Source organism: Caenorhabditis remanei, chromosome V (assembly GCF_010183535.1).
Source record: "Caenorhabditis remanei strain PX506 chromosome V, whole genome shotgun sequence".
In the NCBI taxonomy this organism is placed as follows: domain Eukaryota; kingdom Metazoa; phylum Nematoda; class Chromadorea; order Rhabditida; family Rhabditidae; genus Caenorhabditis; species Caenorhabditis remanei.
Window position 1 is genome coordinate 6,176,556 of NC_071332.1, and position 25,588 is coordinate 6,202,143.

Genomic DNA, 25,588 nt, shown 5'->3' on the forward strand with positions numbered 1-25,588 from the left:
ATAAACCAAATTGTTCAAGCAACAAGATAACGAGTAGGTTTCAAAATGGTTTATAAGTACAAAACAACGAATAACAAATCTAAAGACCTAAATAAAAGATCGACCGGTAAAGCTAGTTTTCGATGTTGTAGATTCCTCTGATTCGTTTCGGCAGTTCCGTCTTTCCCTTCACTCGCTTCACTTCTTCGAATAGACATGACTTTCCGTCTGAAAACGAATAATTGATGAACAATCGGAAATCAACGTTGCAAAGAGAGATTTTAGCTATATCTTTGAAATTGAAGTGCGTGAATTGGCCTTACGAGCAAGCTTGAAAAACTTTATAAAACAAGAACGTTGGACAACACTTTTAGTATACCAAAACTCAAATTAAAACTTACATGCTGGGTCATAGAAAATTCCGGCGAACTTATCTGCTGCTCGTTCTCTCACCCATACTCTTGTCGACCCGGTTATCACGCTGGCGAGTTGTACAATCACGTATCTGAATAATAATAGATATAAAACGTTTTTTAATATTTTCTGTCAGTACTCACTTTGACTTGGCTCCCATATCTGGCTGGAGGGGCGGTTTAACTCTGAAAATTGGTTTTAAGTTGATAATTATTGAGTGTAGTTGTAATTTTAAACGGAAACTTTAAAAATTAATTTAAGATCTTGAAAAGCTGAAATTCTGGCAAGCTGCCAAATTGCCACTTTTTTCCGTACGTAAACACGCCGGTCCGCAACTGCGCGTCAATGCCTCATAAATTACGCGCAAACCCTCCCTCTCATCAGAGAGAGTTACGGTAAAGGTGATAAGCTATCAGAAATTCAAGAGAGGAATTAAACAAAAGAAGAACATGAATAAATTGGAATTTGGACAAAAACGACACAGTTAAAGTACACATGTTTCCCATTAATCTTCCGTTTAGGCCCCTCTCCACTATTCCTTTGTTCTCTTGGATCCAATGTTGCATCCCAAGGAGTCACACAATTCAGCTCAGATGTTTTGCCAAATCTCTCAACGTTTAAACTCATAAAACCGTTAACATCCATGCCTTCTCATCTTTCACCCTTTGAGGTCATCCTCTGTCATTCTTATTGCCCTCTGCGTTGGAAAAACACCTCAACTTCTTCGAATTCGTCCTTGGAAAAGTCGCAAAAAGACCTTTTTCCTCACTGGTCGATTCTACCTCATTTCGAAAGGACATTTTGTGATCGAGCCGATTCCAATCGTTGTCCTTCTCAAAAAACCTGATTTAACATGAATAAATCGCGAAAGGCATTGTCTAAGATTGAATGGCAGAAGATAAAGAGAATGAAAGTGCATCATTTGAAACCGTTCCACCGTTCTTCTTCTTGTTTCGTTTAATGAAATTCTCATGTTGAAACTAAATTATTCAAAACTGATTCAGAAAATGAGTGGTTCTGATTTGACTTGTAACATATATTTTATTGAAACCTAGAGACGCTTTTGCTGTTGTAGCTCAAGCGGTTGCGTAGATGGGTGCCACGCAACAGCCATATATTTAGTTTGATGTTTGTCTTGTAGACTTTTGCTTTTCTTCCTTGGAGTATTTTCATTTATATTTCTATATTTCATGTTTTCAGGTAAAACCAAGAATTGTATCAGTGGGAGTCAATCCAATGAATTCTGCAGGATTTCCTAAAGTTTGAAAACTTGGTATTTTTCAGTTGAAGTCTCCTGTTTCTTTTCAGACTGTCTCGATAGAAGAAGCATTTCGAACTCTAGAAGTTCTATCGAAAAGATATCCGCCACAACCGAAGACTGTACACGTGGCACGTCTACAACCCGGTAGAGTTCTTGCAGAAGATATCGAGGCAGTTGAAGACATTCCTGCAGAAAGAAAATCAATCGTTGATGGATTTGCTATAATAGGTATGTTACTGTAGGATTAGTGCACACTCAATGTTTTTGTTCTAGTCAATAAACCTGGAACGAAGAGAAGAATCGTTGGATCATCCACTGCTGTAACACCATACGACGCTCAATTGCAACAAGGAGAATGCGTTAGAATCACCAACGGAGGGGTGGTGCCAGATGGAGCGGATACTGTAGTTCCGTTTGAAGATGTGCTTTTATATGGAGAAATGGATAGTATCGAAGTTATTACTAAACTGGATAAAGGAGAAAATATTAGGTAATTTTTGGATTTTCGAAATGAAAAGCTTCCTTTTTTCAGAGAAAGAGGATCGGAGGCAAATGTTGGAGACATCTTGCTGAGAGATGGTTATCGACTGGACTCAATTTCAATCGGATTGATTTATAAACTTGGAATCTCTCAAGTTGAAATATACAAGAAGCCACGTGTTTCTCTGATTTCAATTGGAAATGAGAGTAGTCATCAGAGAATGAATGGGAATTTCAATCGTTCTCAGCTTCTTGCACTGTTCAAAATTCAGGGATTCAAATCGATCGATGCTGGAGAATGTGCAGATATACTGGTTGAAATTGAGAAGAAATTGAATACAGCTGCAGAATTTTCCTGTGTCATTGTGGCTACAGGAGGGTATGAACAAATTCTGAATCTTGCGGAAAAACTGAATCTAACTGTAAGATCTGAATAAAAATAGTACACGTTACTACAGTTATTTATTGCAGGTGGCATTTAACAAAATTTCTTCAAATCCGGGAAAATTTGCGTTTGCACATGGAAGCATCAAGAATAAACCAGTGTTTCTATGTGTTTTGCCTCAAAAACCGGCATCTGCATGGATCGGAGCAAACCTATTTGTCTCCCCTTTTCTCCGAGCAATGGAAGGAAGAACTGTCACAAATGGAATGCGCTGGAAATCAAAGCTGGCAGAATCTATACCGAAAAGCTGTGAAACACGTTTTGTACGAGTTCAAAGCGAATTTATAAATGGGAAATTGATATCGACACCTGCTTCGTCTGATATTTTCAGCAGAGCCAATTCTATTCTTAAAATCCCTGCAAATTTTGCTTACTCTGCAAAGGATACGGTTAATGTCCTTCTCGTTGAATCACCATAATGATACTCTCTCATTTTTGATATTATCCTATTCGCAACGGTCTTCTATATTTTATTCGGTGCTTTCTCATTATATTTATCACTTTAAATAAACTTTTTCATCAAGAAAACCTGCAAAAAACTAAAAAACTGAAATGGTCTTCAAACTTTGAAATTCCCCCGTGTTTGAGTCTCCCGCGCAAAGGTTCATGTTCACCGCGCGCCGTGTTTGCAGACTCAATTGATTTCATTTTCGACGAAACCCGCATAATTAGAGCATTTGAGCTGGCAAAAACTGAACAACTCATCAGTTTTGAGTTGCATTTTTTTCTCAATTTTCCCCTAATCCATAAGATTGGCAGTACCTGGGTACATTCTATTATAGACCCCCGTAAGATTAGGTTATACACCCCCCTGGGTAAACGTTGGAATACACCCCCCACAATGCGTGATTTAGTCATTTGGATGGGGGTGTTTATTGGAATGTTGGGACTATATTATGAACATTCTATTATAGACCCCCACACATTACAATATAACCCCCCAAATTTCAATCAGATGTGGGGGTATATATTGTAATGTGAGCATCATTTTGATATAGGCCCCCCAATGACTGAGTATCATTGTTGGCAGTCAAATTGAATATTGATTACACTCAAAAATAATTATTTTCTTCCGATTTTTTTTCGTTTTTTCGGGTTTTCTGTGCGTTTTTCAGCAGTTTTTCGCTAAAACTTTAAAATCTATCTTTAGGTTAAAACTAAAACGTCGATTTATGCTGAAATTCCCCCTGATTTTCCACAATTCTTAGGCTTAGGCTGAAATTCCCGTATCATTCTATTACACACCCCCTAAGCTCAGCGCCCTGGAAGTAGTGATTACCTTAAAACAGGACACCCTGGAGCTTACTCTCGCCCCGCCCATAAGCTTAGCGCCCTGGAAGCTGATTTTCCTTAATTCTTAGGCTTAGGCAGAAATTCAGGAGACATTCTATTAAACACCCCCCGGGGGTGGTATACCAACATGGCGTTTTGGGGGTGTTTATTGATACACGTGGGGGGTTATAATAGAAGATTGCCTGGTGTTTTGATATGAACCCCCACTTTCCACTGTGGGGGGCTTTAATGGTTTCATTATAACCCCCCACACTTTCTGTTCCATTATACAACCCCACAGTTATAACCCCCCACTTTTCAGTTGGTGGGGGGTGTATTCCAACATGCGGGGAAGCTATCGGTGTGGGGGGGTATAACCGAATTTTCCCCGGAGTCCTAGTTCTGGTTCTGACTCAGGATCTGGCAAGCTTAAAAACGTGTCTTTCGTGATTCTATTTCTTCATTTCCTAAACTTCACTGATTTCTTATATTGTATACTCTTCAGTTGTGAAATGGAGAAGATGTTCGTTGAAGATCTCGATTCGGATATAAATGCCGCACGAGACAAGCTGAGAAATATCGATGAAAAAGTGACAACGTTGAACGGAAGGTTGGTAGTAAACTTGTTTTTTCATTATAAACCATTTAAATGTTCCAGACCTCCGCGACAACGTATTTCGTATAACGATGAGCCAGAAGAGGCCCCACTCAGGAATGTCGGTCGTGATGCTTTCGGGCTGAAAGATGAAGCAAGTCCCTGGACGACTCGTAGAGAAGTTGAAGCACCAGCTGGAATTCGTAAAAGAATCAGGTACGGTTGAGTAGGAAATATTCAATTCGAACCAATTAATTTCCAGCATCGAAGACAGGATTGATCGGCGCGGTGCGGGTGGACGTCAGAGCTTCGACAATCAGAAACGACAACGCCCGGATTATTTGGACAATGAAGCTGACGAAGAGGAATTCGGAAAGCGTCAGAAGCGGTCACTTCAGTCTACTGTTGTGATGCCAGCTTTGGATTCAAAAGGAAGAGAGGAGAAGATAGAAAAGTTGAAAGAAACCGAGAATAAAGACAGTAAGCAAAGAAATCGGCGCTTATTCTCAAGTTTGGTGATGGGAACTTTGACGTCTTTCAAGAAAACTGAAAAGAAGACTGCTCAGCAAGAGAAACAAGAGGAAGTTGAGAAACGACTCGAAGAAACGAAAAAGAAGGACTTGGAATCGGTTGGAACATCAATTTCAATAAATTTAAGCTAACAAAAATTATTTCAGAGACGCGAAGAGAAACACGAACTTCTGAACAAGCGACGTGAACAAGAGAAAGAATTGCAAGGATTACAGCGAAAGAAGGCTATGATTCAGTACGCTGAACAACATGTCAATCAGTTGAAGCTTATGAAGGGTTGGATAAAGACATCAACAAGTCCACATATCTTCTGGCAACCAGTGAAGCACACAGTTCGTTCATTGGAATTGAAGCAAGCAACAGAGAGGCAACTCGACGGTGAGTAGACAGTAGATTCTCCCTGCGTTTTCTTAGTGTTTCATGAATAAATATGCATTTCTTTGACTTTCCAGATCAAATTGTCGAACGGCAAGAGAAGTTGAAAAGGGATCTGGAGGAACGAGGCAGAAATGTATCGGAGAGTCAAGGAGATCACCAAGATGACGAAGGAGAGGACGACGAATACGAGGATGATGGCGAAGAGAAAAATGAGAATGAGGATATTGAAGTGGTGTTAAAAACTGAAGATGATTTGAAAAGAGAGGCAGAAGATGAGGAGAAAGAGGATGATATTGATGTTCACGTTGAGCTCGATTGATTCGTTGAGTGGGTTTCAGGTACCAACCGATAAGCCGTTTCGTCTCGAAGCTTCCCCCTCGAATCGTCAACAACAATTCTCTCAGTTTTAATTAATATTTCAGGTATCTCCGGGGGAAGTTTTGTAAGTTTTTTGTACCTCCCACTCTTATTTCCGTTTTAACTGTGTGCTCCCGATTTAATAACAATTGCTTCCAAACTATATATTTTGTTCTTCTCATGCTCTCCCCATGTTACTTCAATCGTCGTGTCAAATTTTGCGGACAATGGATGAAAAAATTTAAATAAATATTTATTATATTTCTAGCTGACAGGAAATCTGGGAAAAAATTAGAGATCAAACTAATACTCGTCAATGTCGGGGTTTTTGATGAAATGATGCATTTGGTCACAACTCTTTTTTGTTTTCTTGTGAGAAAGGAAATGAAAGTGAGAGATGAAGAAAATTGAGAAATTATCGAATCAAATTAGTGTGTGTGGAGGTGTATGGTTGTTTGATACAAGAGGTGTATGCTCCATATTCTTCCTTTGTGTCGGACCATTGGAATTCCGAACCGGAGCATGTTTGACCTGAAAAATGTTTAAAATGATTCAGAAATCCCTTCAAAAACTAACATGCTGCGCAACTTGGTCCATCGAAAGAACTCCTCGTCGTTTCTTTGGCATCTTCGAACGAGCCTGCGTATGGGAATAGAACATGGCAAAGTTGGAGACGATAACCTTAAAAATTTCGAATTCATAACAACTTTATTGTCTTGTTTTGTTGTGCAACATTTCACTTTTTCTGCATTCTAATTAGACAACAAAAACCAAAAGACATAAAAACTTACTGGAACTGGCAGCGCGATGGTAAGCACACCAGCAAGAGCACAAATCGAACCGATGAGACGACCCAAGTAGGTATGAGGTGTTATATCACCATAGCCAATTGTCGTCATTGTGACAATCTGGAAATTAATTATTTTAAATTGTGAGAAGAATAAAGAAGAACTCACAGCCCACCAAAGCCCGATCGGAATCGATACAAACTGATTATCTTCATTACTTTCGACTCGTTCTGCATAATAAACGAGAGATGCGAAAACGACGACGCCTAACACCAAAAAGAATACTAGAAGCATCAACTCCTTGGCAGACGCTCGGAACGTATGCATCAGAATCTTCAGACCAGAATTGTGATGAGTGAGTTTGAAGAGACGCATGATACGGATGATTGAGAAGAACTCGAGATCTGCCGTCGCTCCGAACATACTTGATAACAAATCGATGTAGAAAGTGAGGGTGGCGACGATATCGATGATGTTGACTGGAGCACGGAGGTAGTCGAAACGAGATGGACATGAAGCGAATCTCGCGAGGATCTCGATGGTGAACCAAATATTACATATTGTTTCGATATACTGGAAAAATACGAAATTAGAGAGAGAATGCAAAAAAAAACGGTTAATTTCAGAGGTGTATAACGAGATGTCATGTTCAAATAGTTGTATCTCGAAAACTACAGAAGCTACCAAAAAATTATAAACTACAAAAATGAAAATCAGGTTTTGGATTATTTTTTTGAAGTTGAAAACTTTAAGATAGATTTCGTAGTTTTTGAGAAATAAACTTTAGAACCAAACCAACTTTTCCATTTGCTCCCTTCACAGTATCAAATTCAAAAAGATGTATCCGAAAAACTTTTAAATTTGCCAAAATTAGATTTATTATAAAAAAATCAAACCCTATAACCGGATAATATTCTAAATGTCTGCAGTATTTTGATAATTTAAATAGATCTTGAGATATACGGTTTGGATGTACATCACTTTCTTCATTTCTGATTTTTGTTTTCCGTTCGAAAGATGTTTCTCCAAACCCATTGAAGTTATCAAAAAGTTGTTAATTACAAAAATAGTGGTCTAAATTTTAACTTCATTTTTGTAATTATCAATTTTTGATAGCTTTTAAAGCTTTTGAGATATTCGCATTCAATTGGAACATATCAGAGGAATAAGATAATACAGATAAAGAACCAAGGATTTACGAGTTTTCCTCACAAATTCACAAAGAAAAAACTCACCATAAAAGTGGGATGCGGCCTAGAATTACTCTTATCAATATTGATTTGTGCGGGATGTATTCGTGACGACGTGCTTCGATGATTCCTCGAAAAGTTTCCAAACGGAGCAAGTTCGGGTATTCTAAGACCCGGATGTGTTTTCAAACAGAATACAATAATGGCAGTGATTAGAAAGAATACAGAAATCGCAGCGATGAATTGAGCAGATCGAGAGGAGTTCGGTTCGTCGAAAAGTCGCCAGATTCGAGGTTTTATTTTCTGCCAGGCGCTTAGACTTTGGTTGTGATAGTCATCTTCCCATCCGAATCGTTTGTAGAGCTCCTGGAATCGTTTTTCCTTTTGAATTTAATGAGAAATTGGAGAATTTTGCTATTGGCAGCGCATAACGATTACTGTAGTTACAGTAGCATTATAGCACACTGCAGAAAATACTCTCTAACAAGTTTAAAAAAACTCACTGGCCCCTCCGTTTGATCTACTTCTATATCCAACTCATCCAATGTTTTCAGCACATCTTGTGTATCCCTTGTTCCAGATAACGTCATCCAACAACACGGTTCACATTCGTTTGAATCAAGACCCCAGTACTAAAATTAGAGATTTTTCTTGATATTCTGTTCCCAAGATTCCCCGAGAACTCACTTTCAATTCCTCCTCGAATAATGGTCCACACACGTCTAAAGGGTAATGAAGTTTGCCCGTTCTGCAAATAATTCAAAGTTCGAAAAACCTCATTTTCCTGATTTCAGACCTATAATAATTGAGTATTTGCGCGAAAACTCCTGGATGTCGATCGAAAAAATACTCGTTTAGCACTGGATCATAATTAGCCAAATTTGTAGTCAATCGGGAGAGTCTGAAAACGATTTCTTAGGAAACAGAGTAACAAGAAAATTCAAGAATACCTCGTAGCCGGAATCTTCTTAAGTGTATGCTTATAGGTCTCGTGTCGGACTCCGCCCACATTGAGAATGATTCGGTATTCACTGTCCATGACAGTTTGTCTGAAAACTTTCGATAAAGTATTTGATAAAAAATTTGGGGAACAGATGATTCGTAAAATTGAAATTCGTAAATTTCGAGAATAATTCACATCCGTAAAATCGTAAATTTTAAAGTTTGCTGGGAGATCTCTCTCAAACGGGGCGGCCGAGAGGCAGCATCTGGAGCGTGATGAATTGTTGTGTTGAGACCGGATAATAACAATCATAAAAGCGTGCCCCAACGGATGGAAGGGACTGAAGAAGCAGTCTTATTTTTTTTGCCGTCAGCACCACAGTTGGAACCCGAAAGCCCCATCTCTACTTCCCGAAGTCACCCGCATCCCATTGTTCCAGTTCGTATGTTTGTCCCTCCGTATCTCTCCGCCCCGCCCATCCCCCTTCTTCGGCTTCTTCCCTCATTAAAATTTGATCACATACACACGACGCCAAAAAAGCGCGGAGAATATGTAGACAAAGCCTTTCGAGTCATGTATAGTTGCATATTTGGGTCAAGACTCTGAGTTATGAGATAGAGAGATCTAGTGATGAGTGATGAGCGGGGGAAAACAAGTGTGTTCAGAAGTGTGAGATGGTTCTTGTTTATAGGTTTTTTTGGTTCTAAGAAGTCAGAGAAAGTGAACTTTCGAAAAAAAAAGTTTTCGTGTGGAAAATGGAAAATCTGAACTAATGTGGTTTTAGTAAACATTGAGGCGGGGCTAAGAAGGGTAGGGGTCAAAATGAATTTTTGAGAGTTGTGGGCCAAGAGAAGTAGGCTCCAGAGGATTTCGAAGACAAAACAAAAGTTTATTTATCAAGACGTCAAAGTTTTCGCAACCGCGCTCCACTGAAACTCGTAGAAGTAGCTATTTTTCCGTCTAGAAGAGTGTTGGAAGTATCTAACTATAACATCCGTGGAAATTGAAAAAAATCTTTCTTATGATTTGGTTACTGTACCTGCTATAATTCTACAACTGTAACTGCAATATTCTACTGAAGAACTGTAATTGCCGTGGTTACTGTATCTACCGTAATCCCCCGGTGACTCTATTCGTGAACAACTTTTTAGCGCTCTGTTGGATGAAAATTCGATCATTCTGTAACTACAGTAACCTAAAATCTCGACGCCGGATTACTGTAGAAAAACAGAAATATCCCGGCTACAGTAAACCAAAAAGGTAAAATCAAAACTTTGAGAAAAAGTGTACTTTCTCTTACAAATCACCTGCTCCAAAACTTCAATTCTCAAAAAGTGTCCACAACACAAAGAACGGACACATAAACACATAAAAACGTCCAAGTAACTCCACTTCCTGCTACCTCTCTACTCGGGATCTTAGAAGGCGAGAGCAAGAATTTCCGGAATTATTTATTTTGAATCCAATTTTTTTTCCTATTCTCTCACCAAAAATAAATACAATTTCTGTTCTTAGTAACGAGAACAAATCCGCTCAGGTTACCAAGAAACGTCCACAAAAACGAACATCGAAAGAGTTTTGTTCGAAAAGTGTTGCGGAATGACATTGAAAATAGAAAATCCAACAAGTGGATGAGAATCCTCTCCTGCAGAGATTGAGACGACTGGCAAAAGAGAGGGCTTATCGTTCACGGGTAATTCGATATGTTTTGTCACATACTCTAGATTGCAGGACGGAGGAAAAAAAAAGAAAATGGGAGAATGAAGGAGAAGAAGAAGAGCAAAAATAAGTAGTAGTAGAAGGTGAAAATGGATCAAGACTGACGAAGAAGACGACTCGGCTTAATGTACGTAATTATAGAGGGTAAGGAAAGAAGAGAAAGTCACTTCTTGTCTCGAGCAATTAGCCATTTCATTTTGACCAGAATGACTTTTCGATTTTTTCGATTTCGGTTATAAGCGTTTTGGTCCCTATTGTGAACACTTTTCCAGCAAAAACTGCCTAGATTAAAAGCTTCTCAGACTTATCAAAGTTTTCACAACCGTCATTTTGTAGTTGATAATATTTTGATAGCTATCGTTCATAGTTTTTAAGTTATCTTTTTTTGACTAGGAATTCGAGAGAATGAGATATTGAGAGAGTGCAGAGAAGCTAGAGTCTATGATTTCTCTGCACTCTCTCCTCTCACAAGTCAGGTAGTTGGAGATCTCGCATCACGAAGACTTGGAGAGTTATCAAAAAGTTTTCAACTACAAAAATGAAGATCTAAATCTGGGCTACATTTTTGTAGGTGACATCTTGTTTGTAGAATCTGTTCCTAGGAAGATAGGAAAGGTTGCAGATTGGGTATGACAGTCCCAGAATCTCACTTTTGACAGGAACAGCTTCGAGAAATCATAAAAAGTGATACTGCCTATAAAAATCTGAATTCATACAAGAAACATTAAAAAAATTCAAAGCTTTGCCACTATTCCTGACATCCTATTCTTTAAGTTTTCCAAATATTTGTAGAAAATTAAAAAATTTACTCACCTCGGCATTTAGTCAGTTTTGCTAACACTCTTCACTCCTCTTTCACCAAAAATTATAATGAATTCATTTTCAAAAGTGTTTGAGAAAATCCAATTTATTTTCCAGCTGTTTATGAATTATTGAGGAGATTAATATGTTTTTAGAAACATGACTAATTGACATCAGTCTTCCGAAAATGTTTTGCACTTTTTGCGATAAATTTGGAATTTTGAAACAATTTCAGATCCGGGACTACTTTTTAATTATATCTATGCAATAGCCAGGGATTCTAGAAAACAGGAGCTCAAGATTCGTAAGATATCTGGTGGTGTACTGGCTCCCATATGTGGACATCATCAGAAAATACAATTTGGGTGGCCGCAATGGAGTGTGAAAAAGTAGAGAGAGAGAGAGATAGAGAGACAGTGAGAAAAGGCGGAACAAAATGAAAAGAATTTGTATGAAAAATGAGAAGGTCAGTTAAAAGAAAAGAAGGGAATCTGAGAAGATGAAAAATTAGACACGATTAGACAGAGATATGTGAGCTAATGAGAGAGGAAAGTGGGTGTTACTTCCGAAAATGAAAAAAAAAAATAGAAGAAGAGGAGGGCATTTCTGTGCAAATAAATTCATATTCAGGGGGGCTCTGCACTCAGAATAAATCAGTTTCATGATCCCCATTGAGTGCTCTTCCCCCCGCTGGTCACATTAATTGCCGCTCATCAAGAAGCACGGAAATGCACTTTGTCACCTCCCTAGAAGGTGGCGAACAGAAGAAGAATATGACGTGACGAGTGCTGGAAAAATGGGAAGAAGGAAGAAGGGAAATGAGGGTGAACGTTAGGAAAGAAGAGGAAAGGAAGCAGTTGGTGCAAGTGGACACAAGGATTATTACTCTCTTTTTATTATTATAGTCTGGAGGAAGGGTAGGTCGGGTTCTGGAAGTATGGGGAAGCTTTGGAGGTAATCAGAAATGAAAATAAAGTGAATACTCAAAGTTCGAAATCCCGAAGTCAGTATTTAGAAGACTAGATTCAGAATTTGAGATACTGGATTCTGAATCCGGGGTCCGCAATAAATAATTCAGCACGCAGGATTCAGGATATAGAATCTAAATTTCAGGGACCATGAATCACGAATCAGGAATTAGATCTCGAATAAAGAAATCTAGATAAATACTGACCTGGGACAAGAATTTAGGCTTCAGAATGAAAGATTGCGGAATCAAGATCCCAGGATTTAAGAACCCTGAAATTCGGGAACTCTGATTAAAAATGGGACTCAAATCTCAAGTTTCTGATTATCTGTTTTTACAACTTCGAGTAAAGGATTCAAGGAATGATTCTGGATTCTGGATTCAGAATTCAGAGATAATCGATTCTAGTTTCGTAGTGAATGATTCTGGACTCTAGATTCTAAAACATATTCAGAGTTCAGGAATCTAGGTTCTAAATTCTGGAATATCGCTTTTGGATACTAAATTTATTGTTTCGAATTTGGAACTCCAGGATCAAGAAATATAATTCCAGAATCAATAGGGAATTCTGAATTATTTTTCCCAAATCCAGGTTTTCAAACTCGAAGATAAAGAATCAAAACCGCCAATTCACTGTTTTTAAGGAAATAGTAGAAAGAAAACTTTACAAAATAATACAAAAACTGAAACTACGCAATTTTCCGTTCACTGTTTCTGTCTGGATTCAGCATTTTATACCCGTTTTTCCGGTCAAATGATCAAATTGAAAACCGAGTACAATGAGCTTTGTAACCTGCCCTTTTCTCAATTTCATTTTTTCTCTCTTCTCTTTTTTCTCTTCCTCTTTTCCATTTTTTCAGAGCATCATCTAATTCATTTCCCCATTTTTTCCCCAGTCGTTTCGATTCATTTTGCAAATTGCCAATTCTTTTTTGTTTTATTTTGAAACACTTACCCAAATGCAGTTGAAGGACTTGTTCCATTATTATTCCGTCGTCGAATTGACATTGACGGGAGGACGATCCAAAAACTGAATCAAGACAACGGATGAGAAGACGAAAGAATTGAGAAAAGAAGTCGAGAAGAAGAATGGAAGATTTTGAAACATGGAAATCAAAGAAAAAGAACAACTAGAGAAAGGTGTCCTGGCAACTATTCGGAAAGATGGAGGAAAGAGGGGCCGACGGCGACAGCAATAAATGAGAGCACACGACGACTCCGGAACAAGAAGGACCTTTTCAAAGAAAGTTTCTTTGTGCTTTTTGAGAAATTTGGAGGTTTCGGAAAAACGGAAAACGGAAAAGAAGAGGACAAATTCTTGGTGTTGTTTAGGGGCTCGACCGGCCAGTTTCAGGTGAGGAGGAAGTACTGTAATTCAAGTTTTCCAGACTTGACAAAAATTTGAAGAACGAACTGATACATCTGGAAAACTGAATTTTCAAAGATCGTGAACTATATTAAAAGATTTTTTGATATCCGTCTTTCAGATCCGAAGACTAGCACTTATCTGTTTAGATTTATTAAAAAAAATGACTGTCACTAGAAGTCGTTTAACTTGGTTCATTGAGAAATTGAGAAAAATTTGAAAATGGATTCAGAATCCTCATGAATTCAGTTTCATGAATCACATTTTCAGCCAAACTTTTGTATGAAAATGAAAAAAAAAACTGACAGTTTGAATATTGAAATAAGCATGTGGCCCAATATTTGTCTCACATCGGCCTCAACCAACAGTACTACCGGGCCTGCCGGAATACTGTATCAAAAATGTTAGTATTAATGAATGATTAATTAGCAATTAAGGTACAGTACTCTACAGTAACCCAACGAGGTGATTATGATAATTTCCATTGAGAAAAAAAAATTGAAGATATTAAATCTAAAACCAGATGTGTGAAATTAGGATCCAGGTTTCAAAAACATTAGTTAGGAAAAATTTTAATTCTGAAAACTGAAAAGGTTTTTCTTGAAAACAAATTACCGAAACTTGATGCTCGATAACTTTTTTGGGACAGTAAATTTTTTGAATTTTCAAAATGAAAAACGGGAAAAAATATCCATTAACTTATATTTGAAACTGGATCAACCTACAAAAACTATCAAAAATCGCTACAATACAAATTGCGGATACCGCATTTAAAAAACTTGTAATCCACAGTGATTTCATTTTAAGAGAACTTGCTAAATCTGATATTTTCTGAGAAAAAAAAGCAATAAAATCTGCACTGCTGATTACTTTTATCATTCATGACTTGCTGCAAAATTCCAGAGTCAATTAGACCTGATCCATATTCCCCGTCAGATGACGTGACTGAAAAGAAAGTGCGTGAGAGGAAAGAAAAGTAGATCAAGAAGAAGATCTTGTCATTTAAGAAGAAGAAGATACTGAACGTTTTGATCTACTCTCTCGAAAAAGACTTTTCCTCCAACATTTTTGTTTAATGAATCGAGTAAAATGTATAATTTGTTCTTCCTCTTTTCCTAAATGAAGAGAATGTATCAGTGTCTTCTTCTTCTTCTCCGAAAAAAGAAAAACGAGAAAAGGGACTGCCTCTGGAGGAGAAGCGGTGGAGATATGTGTGCGAATGTGAATGTGAATAAATTTGATTAATTGGCTCGAAGAAAGTCAGGCTTTCGGTCGAAAGAGACCTCGCAGCTTCAGATCAAATCGAGAAGGACTTCTGGAAGTGACACCGAGTGACAAAACTATGCACTTTCCGAACTTACACTTTCTTTTTACTTTTTTCTTCAAATGAGAGCAAAGAAGAACGAAAATAAGTAAAAAAAAACGGAGAAAGAAGAAGATGTCTTCGAAAAATGAGGTGAGGGAATGAGGAGCAAGTAGAAATTAATTTCAGAAATTGCTCTTTTCCTTTTCTCTGGAGGCGTCCACATTCCTATTTCCCCAAAACAGACTATATTTTCAGATGTCAGGTCTGACCCGAATACTAATCTCGTTTCATTTTTTCTCTCAGCACTTTTTAGCCAAAAATAAGAAAAAAGAAGAAGATAACAAAAAATAGAGAGAATAGTTGTGATAGTGTCCAGTCTCTTTGTTGACTATAGTCAAAATAAAATAAAAAAGGGAATAAGATAAAGTAGCTATCTCACGAGGCTCTCTCACACAATTAGCGTTCTGATTGCTATTGGCAACATGGGTTGAGGGAAGGAGGAGTGTGTGAGAAAACTGACAAAAACAAGTAGTAGTATTCTCTCTTTCTGTATGAGAATAACAAAAACGTATAAACAAAAAAAGACTGGAGGTGGGTCAATCAAATTGATGATTACCTGGTGTGCAGTCGAGGTGAAATCCGATATTTTCAGAGAAATCCGAACGAGTCGCCACTGAAGGTGCAGAGGGGGCGTGTTTTTCCGAAACACAAATTCAGATTCTTTGATCGCGAATCGTGGAATTTGCACAGTTCAGACAGATTCAATCCGTTGGATTTAGGATTCTACAAGTGAAAACCGTCAACTTTGACAGTGAGCTATGACATTATCGATTATCTAGGAGCCCAAAGGTATTGTTAGTAATGATAGCTCAAATACCATGAACGATGTCTATCAAAAATTATCAACTACAAAAATGACGATCTCTGCTCTTTATGATAGGACTGGATCCGCTTCAGAGTGTTCTGAAAATTCTCGACACCATTGTAATCGCTAATCATACAAAGTGTTTAACGCTGAAACTTGGAGAGCAATCAAAAAGTTGTCAACTACAAAATTGTTGTTCAAATTCAGGTCTAAGTTTTTGTAGTTCATAACCTTTTTGAACTTTGCAATGCTTGGTGATACGAAAAACTCAATCTGTCAGAAAGAGAGGGCACAGAGAAGTCGGACGATCTATCTTCTCTGATCTATTCAAAGATTTATTATAAATAGATTGTCAAAACACCTTCACACACTCTAGAAATATATTTTTCTAATATAAACACGATAAAAGACGTCACCGCTATCGAAAAAACTTAACATGACTGTACTAAACTTCAGTTTTTGTCATCAAAACGTTTGGTCCTTAGAAAATATAAAGTTCTGCAAAGTGACAATTGTACGAACTCGCCATGAGAAAATGAGAAAATGAAAGTTTTTATGGGAAAGTAATAAATCCCCAAACGCAGTTTTTTTTGTTATGTGTATAGCTGTTAATCAAATTTCTCTGAAAATGCAGAACCTATATTCCAAGGAACTCATAAAATCAAAAGAAAACGTGCAGGATACGAAGCTAAGGATACAAAGAGTTTCAGTTGGGGGGCACTTGAAATATCTGGTAGACCTCGAGACAAGACGGCTCAGCTGCTCAGAAATCGAAAGAATTAGTTGTTTTGGAGTGTCGTTTAGTTTAGGAATAATGTGAAAAATGTGGCAAAACAAAGTGCAAGGAGGAAAGGAGAAATTCTACTTTTTGGTTGGCAGTGACACCTTATGGGATATAAAAAATGGAAGAAGAAAGAACGAGAATCGGAATTCTTGGAGCGCACAAAAACGGAATCTCGGGCAACTAAATTGTATTTAATTGAATAGTTTTCGAAAGGAATCCTCCACGGACCAGAGGACAACTAGACGACAGAGCAGAGTTAAACTTTCTAGTCAACACAAAAACGGGAGACCGCCCCAATGTCTCCGGTCAGTCAATTCAGAATATCTTTTTTCTTCTTCTTCTTGAGAAGAGAAAATAGAAAAAGAAGAAGTGAAGCGGAAGACTACACGAAACAATCAGTGAGAAATGCTGGGGTTGAAAAAGAGCCCAAGGACTTGCTCATCACTTATGCGCCTACCATTTCCTGGGAAAAAACATACGAGAGAAGGGCGTTTCGAAACGCATTTTTAATTTAATGACTTTGAGAAGAAAAGGACACAAGCACTCACACCGGTGGGAGAGAAGTGTTGCAAAAAGTGGTATTTTCGGATTTTTCTTCTGCAGAACCCGACGAGAAACAGTGAACAGTAGCAAATTTTGAGTTTAGATTTTCAACTTTTTTCGTATTTTCGATATGTGGAGCCAGGTGATGAAGAATATAATGGAATCTGATGAGTCTTGAGATCTGGTGTTCATATTTTCTTCTTTTTTGGTGATTGTCGTGTTTTTAAGCTGGTATTTTGCAGATTTTGATTGGGTGCAAAGCTACGTTCTTCTCTGCGTAGCGACTGGAGACACAATACGTGGATACGGAATTTGCCATCACGGTAGTTTAAAATCCATCAGTTTTTGCAATACGTCAAGCATCGAGAACCTATGTATTGACTGCTCAGCGACGGCGTAGCAACTCAAAACGTAATACGCAGATACGGAGTTTGTAAAATATTTCGATTGAAAATCCCATTCTTTTAATACTAAAAAGTTTGATTGGAGCGCGTTTGCATTCTTTTTATGACCTCCATAGGTATTTTTACCTCTTGACTCAAAACAGACGTGAGTAAACCGAATGATCTTGAAAGGCAAGACTTTTAGATTTATCTCGGAGCTCCCCGAACTCATTTTTAAACTTTGTCTTCTTTTTGAAGTCGACTGATAGAAGACTTCCAGCCAGACAGTTCATTACTGTAGCTTTCCACGACACAGCCACATAATGAAACTCATTTAAAAACATCAAAAACTCACATTTTTCAAATTTCGACACAAAATCCAGGAATATGAATTCAAACAGAATATTCGTGTGATGTTGGGCTGGTGGAGGTGTGACAAAAAAAACAAAAGACAGAACGTGTGAGTCTCCTTCTGACGACTTTGTGTGTGTGCAGAGAGTAGAAATATAGGCACCAAATAATAACAAATTCAATTGCTCGCAACGGGGCACGAGAATCCACGGAACAAGGAGTTGGGATGCACTAGGAAAGGAGCACCGAACGATTTTGCATATTTGACGTGTTCGCAAATCTGGTTACGTGGAAAGGGAAATTGAATGGGAAGAGTGATGAGAAGTAGTGGGGAACGAAGAAGTGAATGAGGGCGGATTTCATGAATAAAATGGGACAAAAAGTGACAAATTGTAGGGCGGAGAGCTCTGGTGCTCTCCGTAGTCAGAAGGCACAACAGGAAAAGAACGCTGAGGGAAATTAGGCGTGCAAAGATTTCAGAGATGCATTGCATTTTTTCAGCACTATTGTACTAGTTTTCTTTGAATTCTGAAAAGGTGCTGGTGCGTTTTAACAGTTTTCTCTCTAGCAAGGATCTAAAAGTGTAATGACCAAATTCGACTTGTTGTTTCATTCAAAATCGTCTGGTCTCAAAACGTATTATTTCAAAACGTCACACAGTTACGAGATTTGGTTCCAACTTTCTTGTTTTTTCTTGTACCATAGCTACCGTAATCCTACCGTACAAAATGCCTGGTTTCTGAAATGTCTCGCATCCTATATTCAGATTTTCAAGCTCACCAGCCAATTTATTTTCTTCTGATTCTGTTCACTGATTCTTCTCCATTTTTTCAGAAGAAATCAAACTGATTATCCTCTCTTGTGTTCTAATCACCGTTTGAACACTCATTCCCTCCCAGACATGTTCCTTCATCACTCAACAAGTCGTCATTATCCAGTTCCAGCAATGAAGTGTAATAGAGGAGGAAAAAGGCAACATCCATACACCGGTTATCATCATCTTCCTCCCTCTGTTTCTTTATCACCTCCCCCTTGTGTAATGCACTTTTTCATTTGAGGGGAATAGTGAGAGAGACCGTATTCATCCATGGCACGCGCATTCCTATCTCTCACTCATGGATACTATCAACACCTTCTTCTTTTCTCCCGAAACGTACCTGTTGTTCGCCTCGTCCCGATTGATCTTGTCGCCAATAATCATAATGTCGAGTGGGTGGGAATACCTGCAAAATGAAGAAATTACGAAAGGGCAACAATGATAACGGAGGGGAACACATAAAGAGATGATGGATGATGGATTGAAAAATAAAGAGAAGGGAGGGAGGATAAAAGTGAGAATATGTAGATACACTTCGAGATATGACGGGATACATTTTGATTGTCTTACTGAATTTTTTCGAATATTTTCTTTTCTGGATTCCAATTTTACTTTTTTGCTCGAACTTCCTTAGACAAACTGTGGGCAAGAACAGTACCAGCTTCTCAAAAGCTCTGGAGTAAACCTCGTACAAGGTTTTAAACAACCATTAGCCCCGCTAATAGCAAAGGTTAGCCATGTTCTATTTAAGACTCGGGCAGGAATTAGGCAAGTCTTGGACCAGTCTTTGAAGAGCTCAGCTTTAAGGAGAGCAAACCTTAAAAAAGCTTTAGACGGGATATGGTTAGCTTTGGGCAGTCCGAGCCGAGCAAGTTTTAGGAAAGTTCCAGATAAAATGTTGTCTATAATCAGGCGAAGCTCTAGACAGATCTCATGCTCAAGCTTTAGACAAGTTTTAAACAAGTCTCAAAATCTTTCGGGAATCTAGACTTTATTTCAACTCTTAACCGGAACCTCTAGCGGAATTCCTTCTGAAATTACCTTCAAATTTCTTGAAACAGGTTTCCAAATTCAAATCCAAACTCTCCCGAAAATTCGCTCTTCCACGAAATCCTCCCTTTTTCACGTTCTCCTCCACACCTCCCAGTTTTTCTGAATATCAAATTTCCATTCCTCGAAATCGTACTGTAATCAGAATCCTCAATTACCCACTACCCAAATTCCTCTTTCTGATCTAGAATCGGCATCATCCAACCTCAAAAATTCCTCAACCATCCGGTATCGAATCTCGTTTCCGCCCATTCTCGATTTTTTATTCTCTCATTTCCCAATTCAAAAGGTCTTGATCATCACGGAAAAATGCTTCTCAATAATGATTAGACGGAAAAATTGTCGAAAAAATCCAGTTAGCCATGGAAATCCAAAGCGAAGGTTGATGATCCATCAAACAAGCGGACAACATAGCAAAAACTCGATTTTTTTCTCGCTTCTCCCTCAACCCATTTTATCGTTATCGACACCAGTCTCCGTGAATGGTGCCTCCGCCCTCCGGATGACTATATGACGACGGCCCCCTTCTTCACACTCTTTTTGTCATCCACAAGTGTACAAATACAGAAGAAGATGTATCTACGGGTATACTACCTTTCTATCCAAATTTATCCTATAATTGTCTCAATTTTCTCCTTCCCTTTTTCTTATCATCTCGGCGACCGTTCATGGATAGAAATAGAATGAACGCACTTGACTGCGCAATCTATACGTATTACGCAACAATTCCGTACCCGTTCCTTACTAGAAACCGGGGTGATTATTAGGCGATTCAGAAGAATCTAGAACTATTAGTCACGCCTTAATGACCAGATTTAGCTAGTGAAAATGAATTGGTTTGATTTATTAGCATGTTGTTGTTGTTCTCATTCATTTTCTCCCTATATATTCCCATAGTTTCCTTCACTTTCTCAATTGAATCTCACTCAATTTCAGCCATGAACCGGTGCATTTTGCTCGCTCTTTTACCACTTATCACAGCTATTCCAGTTGCAGTTAACATTGATGATCAAGACGTAAGTTTTCGAGAATCTATTCGTTTTGAAAACCAAGAAATGAGTATTCCAGGCAGTAAATCTCGGAGCCTACGACCGAGCACGATTTGACTTGGTCGAATCATTTCACCCACTTCAGCCAGCATCCGCAGTAACAAGTGAGTTGAAACAAAAAAGTAGACGATCAGAAAAATAGAAATATGATATAGAATTGGACTAGTTGTTTCGCTGCCAAAATCATTCAAAAGTAATTTGAGACTTACCTGGAGGTAGAGGGGGGTGAGCAGACTAATTGTGAACAAATATTTTGGTGGATTCAATTGTTTTTAGTGTTTTGGTTGGGAGTTGTTGCAAGAATGGAGAGGGGGTGAGGGGGGGGAGGGATTCGAAAAGAGTAATAAAAAATAAGTCTTATCTGGAAATCTTGAAACATTTATGTAATGGGTGTCAATCTTTGTTCAAGTAAGTACATACTGAGGTTAGAGTTATAGAGCAATTCTAGAGGGTTGGGGTTCGCTAACATAACGGAATAGAATATGCGTTGAAAATTTAAAATTGTAGATCGAATGAGCCTAGATTGCCATAAGCTGATTGGCCGCTTTCCGGGCAAGCTTGACCATGAAATATAGGAAATTCTAGTTAGATATCTCTCGAAATTTCTACAATTATGCTCCGCGGAAATCGATCAAAAATGCTTGGAATTCGTTTTATAGAAACATGTTCTATTAAGTCTGATGGTTTTGTGAAATTGGAAATCTGTATTTCTAGAGACTTGAAAATACAATAACGCACATTATCTTTTTCTTGTGACGTCTTAATTTGATCTGTTACGATTTCATAGGAGCAAAGTTGCTAAAGTTTTGCTCCCCATAACACTAGTCAGATAACTTTTAGGCATTATCTCTAAATCTTCTGACACCTCAAAACAAAACCTCAAAGAGTCTAAACTGAACAATTCCAGATGACCAAATAGCCGAAGTCCGTGCCAAAGCAGCGGGAGTAAAACAAAACGAGGCATTGATTTCAATCGACTTGCCAACACAAATGCAATCCGGAAATCCAGCAAGAATCCCAGAGAGTAAGCGACGAGCCAAATTAGAGAAGGGCGAATCCAGACTTGTGAAAAAAAAACAACAAAAATATCACAGGGGAGAAATACATGAGCCATGAGAGACACGTTTTAACAAAATTACTATCGGTTTAAGACACCAAGAAAAATGGGAAAAATGGGGAAGAAAGAAGAAGGAGAAGGCGGGCAGAAAAATAGGGGGAGAATATTTTAGAAGAATAGGAAACCAGGAGAATAGACACAATGTGAATTAGTTATTGAAAGAGGACACCGAAAGAGGGTAAACTTTTATGTGCTTGAATTTATAAGATTAGCAACAAATCCTATTTAGAATTAGAGATTTAGGTAAGGAAGAAGATCTGCAAAGGTTTAGAGTAGAGCTGGAAGCCATTGAACATATTTTGGAACGTTTTTTTGGATTCTGCTTCCGGTTTCAAAAAATGTTATTTTTAGTGATTTAGAAAGAGGGTCAAATTTGAACTTCAAAAAAAAAATAGAGTTTTGGCTTCTTCTTCTTCCTCGTTTTTGTTTTTGCTAAAGTTCGATAAGAAAGTCTATAGTTTCTTTATTAGAATCGAGTTTCAAAGTTTTTAGAATTTTCCATTAAAATCTTTCTATCTGAAGAGCATTTCCTGGATGCTCACAATCAGAATTCATTTTTCCAATTATCCGGAAGATTCAGGTTGACTTCAAAAAACTAAATATGCCCAGAGAAATAGTGATTAAATCGTTTTGTAATGATTTTGATTTGAGAGAAAGAGACACTTCTCAAGAGTATTATAAAACTGACATTTCTAGTTTCAAAGGCGTTCTCAGCTTATTTCTTGGAGATAAAACACCATGTCGTTCTAATAAGAGCATCATCTTAACTATCTATCGGTTTAAAATAATTGTAAGTTTCGTAACCAAATCTAATAGTAAGATCAAAAAAATAATTAGAATGATCATACTGTCTGGAGCAAGTTAAAAGTGAGTGAATAGAAATTCTCAGCAGTTTTCTACTCATTTTGTACCATTTTGTGCAACTAGAATAAGTTTTAAAATTATAAACACGGAAAGAAATAGAAATCCCATTTCATAGACTTGTAACTAAAATCGTGAAAATAAGAAAAATATACATAAAAAAGCAAAACATCGGGAGATGCTATAATTCGATTTGATTCGCAAGTTTCAATATTTCTTGTTGATTCCCTCGAGAGATGAAAGTGTCGTCTATCCACGCCTCTCATCTCAATTCTAATCCTTTTTTATCTGTTTTTCAAAATGGAAACCTTATTTTTCAGGATTGGCGTTCGGAGAGTGGACTGAGTGGACTTCATGGTCAGTCTGTCAGAATGGAGAGAGATCTAGAGTCCGTACTTGTGTCTCCAGAAGACCAGCTCTTCGTGTTGTCTGTCATGGAGATGCTATTGAGGTAACTAAACTGTCTTCGTTGGTTATAACTCATCGAATGTATTTTCAGATCGAGAAGTGCTACGTTGACGCCGGAGAGGGACATATTCCAGTAGCCGCCGATCCATGGTCAATCGAAAGAGAAATCAGCGGAGATTTTGCTTAAAAACTGAAAGAAACGACATCTAGAGAAGACCTCATCAATTAATAATTCACACTCATTTTCTCACAATCAGTTCTCGAATTGTATGCACTAATTGTTATTTCATTTTCCTCTTTTGATTCAATCTAATAATAATTTATTAAAGATGTTTTCCTTGCTTATTTGTGGACACATTGGTTTTATAAGTTCGAGTTTGAAAGCTTGGAACATAGGAAGAATGAGAGAAAATCAAACTAAAAAATCTGTAACTGACTTAAATTTTGCCGAATCTTCTGAAACTGTAATTACCATCTGCAGTGAATATTCATAATACTTCCTTTCTTTTTTTGAAATCAGACATTGCGGTTTTGTGTCTTTTCCTTCGGTTGCTATAGGCAGTGTAAATACGTATCTACTGCAGAGAAGGACTGTGCACCAACTGTCTGGCATCCCCCAACGTCTTCTACCCGCAATGAATCAACATTTGTCTATCGACCCTCTCCACCGTCACTCTCGTTCACCTTTTTTCTCACAACGCCATTCGACTTTTTGCATCCATTCGCTCAAATAGAATATGGCGACTTTCTCGAAATTTCCACTTCTTCGTCTTCCTATCATTGCATTGAACAAATGTTTGCAATTATTGAATCCTTTTGAAGTGTAAGTTTTACTGATATGATTTGAGTTCTCCTAACGGTTCAATTCAGAATAGCAATGTCGATGTGCAGCAAATCAATGAAAATGTTGTGCAAAGAAAGCCGTAGTAAGAAACAATGGAACAGTCGAATATCCTCTTTTCAATTGAGATTCTCCTTCAATTTAGAAATAAGTTTTTACTTTCACGGTTATAGGTCCACGTGGACTATAAGATTTCCAAAAAGTAATCTGTCATGGATATTCAACCGATTGTCATATTTTATTGGATCCAGTTGGTTTGCAATTGGGAAAAACAGCTTGCGTTTGTCGTCATGGGAGCCTACAGAAATAAGCAACACATTCAACTTTTTTGGGTGGGTCAATATCGTCTTTATTTGACAATATTTCAAGACAAATATTTCAGAACACGCATTCCAACCCACCAGTATCACTTATCTGCGGAACATCGAGAAATTTCTATTTTTCATGAATGGGTTATGCATTTATCAGAGTTATTTAAAGTTTCTTTGAAAGATATTATGTTGGAATTTCAACATTTCGATCAGCAGACAACTGACTTAATAACAGAGCTGTTTATTTTCCAAAATAACAATAGTCGTCTGAACACTTGTTTTCTAGAAAACAATAAACTTCTGGGAAGGATGGAGGAAAACCTCATTACTTCTATATTGAATCGACAAAATGCTCAAAAAACGCTGAAATTGGATTTCGAATTCAGCCCTCAGTTTGGTTTCAACATTATTAATTTGAAGAATCATCCAAAATATTTAATCATAACACATTCTCATTGGGTGGATATCAACATTGTATTTGAAATGAGATGTTCATTTATCCGATTACAAAAATCAAACTTTTCGAAGGATCAATGCAAAATGTTGATTGAAAAATGGAAGGAAGGATGGACACCTAAATGGTCCACTCTGCAAATTGAATATTCTGAGAGTCTAGATGTTGATTACTGTGTCAATGAGCCAAATGCTGAAATCAAACCAACTGAACAACATGATGCAGATGCAGAGTGAGTGATATTGAAAGGAATTTCTTATTCAAATAAATTAAATATTTTCCAGGCTGCTTATCAGTTGGTATAGAATAAGAGCTGAAGAACAAATACACGATTTCGAGTTGTACGAAACCAGATGTCATATCATCAGACGATCAGATGAGTGCATTCTAACATTTTCAACGAAATTCGAGAATTACGGAAGAATGAAGATTGTTTCAAAGTCTGATGAAGTGTCTCATGATAGAGTATACTCCAAGTATTTTATATGAGTTTATGGTTTTTTTGATAAATATGTTTTCTAGAACTTCCAGTTTACAGTGTACAAATATCCTATAACAAAATGTTCTTAAAATTTTTCCAACTCGTATCTTCTTTTGCTGTCTCGTGTATATTTCAATATTATTCAACATCATTTCAGGTTCATCACTGTATTATTTTATATTGGGTTTCGTCAAAAATGTATGAATATCTTTTCTTTTTTGTTGCACAATAAAATCATTGTAATCTTCTAAATCTGAAATTTCGACCTTCAAAATATCCATTTATTTTTAAGAAAAGTATTGAGATCAAAATTGAATTTCATTGGTATTTCATCACTGACTACTTTAGATTCTTCAAAAATTCTCACTACTGTCCTTGAATCGCTGTCGATTCCACTGTTTCCATCGTTTCCACTGATGAAAATTGAATCACAAAATATCTGACGAGAAAAAGAGCCACGATTGGAACCAATCGAGATGCG

The 25,588-nt window shown here is 37.6% G+C and overlaps 6 protein-coding genes across 6 annotated transcripts; 4 read left to right on the top strand and 2 right to left on the bottom strand.

Moving 5' to 3' along the window:
• Positions 1 to 112: 112 nt before the first annotated feature.
• Positions 113 to 553, bottom strand: GCK72_017658 (uncharacterized protein; the record flags this gene model as incomplete). Its single annotated transcript, XM_003112569.2, has 3 exons — positions 113 to 207; positions 381 to 484; positions 537 to 553. 3 exons carry the CDS (start codon positions 551 to 553, stop codon positions 113 to 115), a joined length of 216 nt encoding a protein of 71 aa, XP_003112617.1.
• Positions 554 to 1,629: 1,076 nt separating this feature from the next.
• On the top strand, positions 1,630 to 2,998 carry GCK72_017659 (uncharacterized protein; the record flags this gene model as incomplete). The annotated part of the gene is made up of 5 exons (XM_053732192.1): positions 1,630 to 1,653; positions 1,702 to 1,882; positions 1,928 to 2,144; positions 2,187 to 2,556; positions 2,606 to 2,998. 5 exons carry the CDS (start codon positions 1,630 to 1,632, stop codon positions 2,996 to 2,998), a joined length of 1,185 nt encoding a protein of 394 aa, XP_053581105.1.
• A 1,365-nt stretch (positions 2,999 to 4,363) lies between these two features.
• Positions 4,364 to 5,674, top strand: GCK72_017660 (uncharacterized protein; the record flags this gene model as incomplete). The annotated part of the gene is made up of 5 exons (XM_053732193.1): positions 4,364 to 4,461; positions 4,510 to 4,662; positions 4,709 to 5,075; positions 5,124 to 5,355; positions 5,430 to 5,674. 5 exons carry the CDS (start codon positions 4,364 to 4,366, stop codon positions 5,672 to 5,674), a joined length of 1,095 nt encoding a protein of 364 aa, XP_053581106.1.
• A 461-nt stretch (positions 5,675 to 6,135) lies between these two features.
• GCK72_017661 (uncharacterized protein) lies at positions 6,136 to 8,729 on the bottom strand (the record flags this gene model as incomplete). Its single annotated transcript, XM_053732194.1, has 9 exons — positions 6,136 to 6,243; positions 6,289 to 6,393; positions 6,504 to 6,620; positions 6,669 to 7,073; positions 7,736 to 8,056; positions 8,194 to 8,322; positions 8,378 to 8,438; positions 8,487 to 8,591; positions 8,641 to 8,729. The coding sequence occupies 9 exons, from the start codon at positions 8,727 to 8,729 to the stop codon at positions 6,136 to 6,138; spliced, it is 1,440 nt and encodes a 479-aa protein (XP_053581107.1).
• An 11,794-nt stretch (positions 8,730 to 20,523) lies between these two features.
• Positions 20,524 to 23,207, top strand: GCK72_017662 (uncharacterized protein; the record flags this gene model as incomplete). The annotated part of the gene is made up of 5 exons (XM_003112460.2): positions 20,524 to 20,601; positions 20,654 to 20,738; positions 21,542 to 21,658; positions 22,933 to 23,063; positions 23,112 to 23,207. The coding sequence occupies 5 exons, from the start codon at positions 20,524 to 20,526 to the stop codon at positions 23,205 to 23,207; spliced, it is 507 nt and encodes a 168-aa protein (XP_003112508.2).
• Positions 23,208 to 24,712: 1,505 nt separating this feature from the next.
• Positions 24,713 to 25,115, top strand: GCK72_017663 (uncharacterized protein; the record flags this gene model as incomplete). Its single annotated transcript, XM_053732195.1, has 2 exons — positions 24,713 to 24,858; positions 24,911 to 25,115. The coding sequence occupies 2 exons, from the start codon at positions 24,713 to 24,715 to the stop codon at positions 25,113 to 25,115; spliced, it is 351 nt and encodes a 116-aa protein (XP_053581108.1).
• Between the last annotated feature and the right edge of the window lie 473 nt (positions 25,116 to 25,588).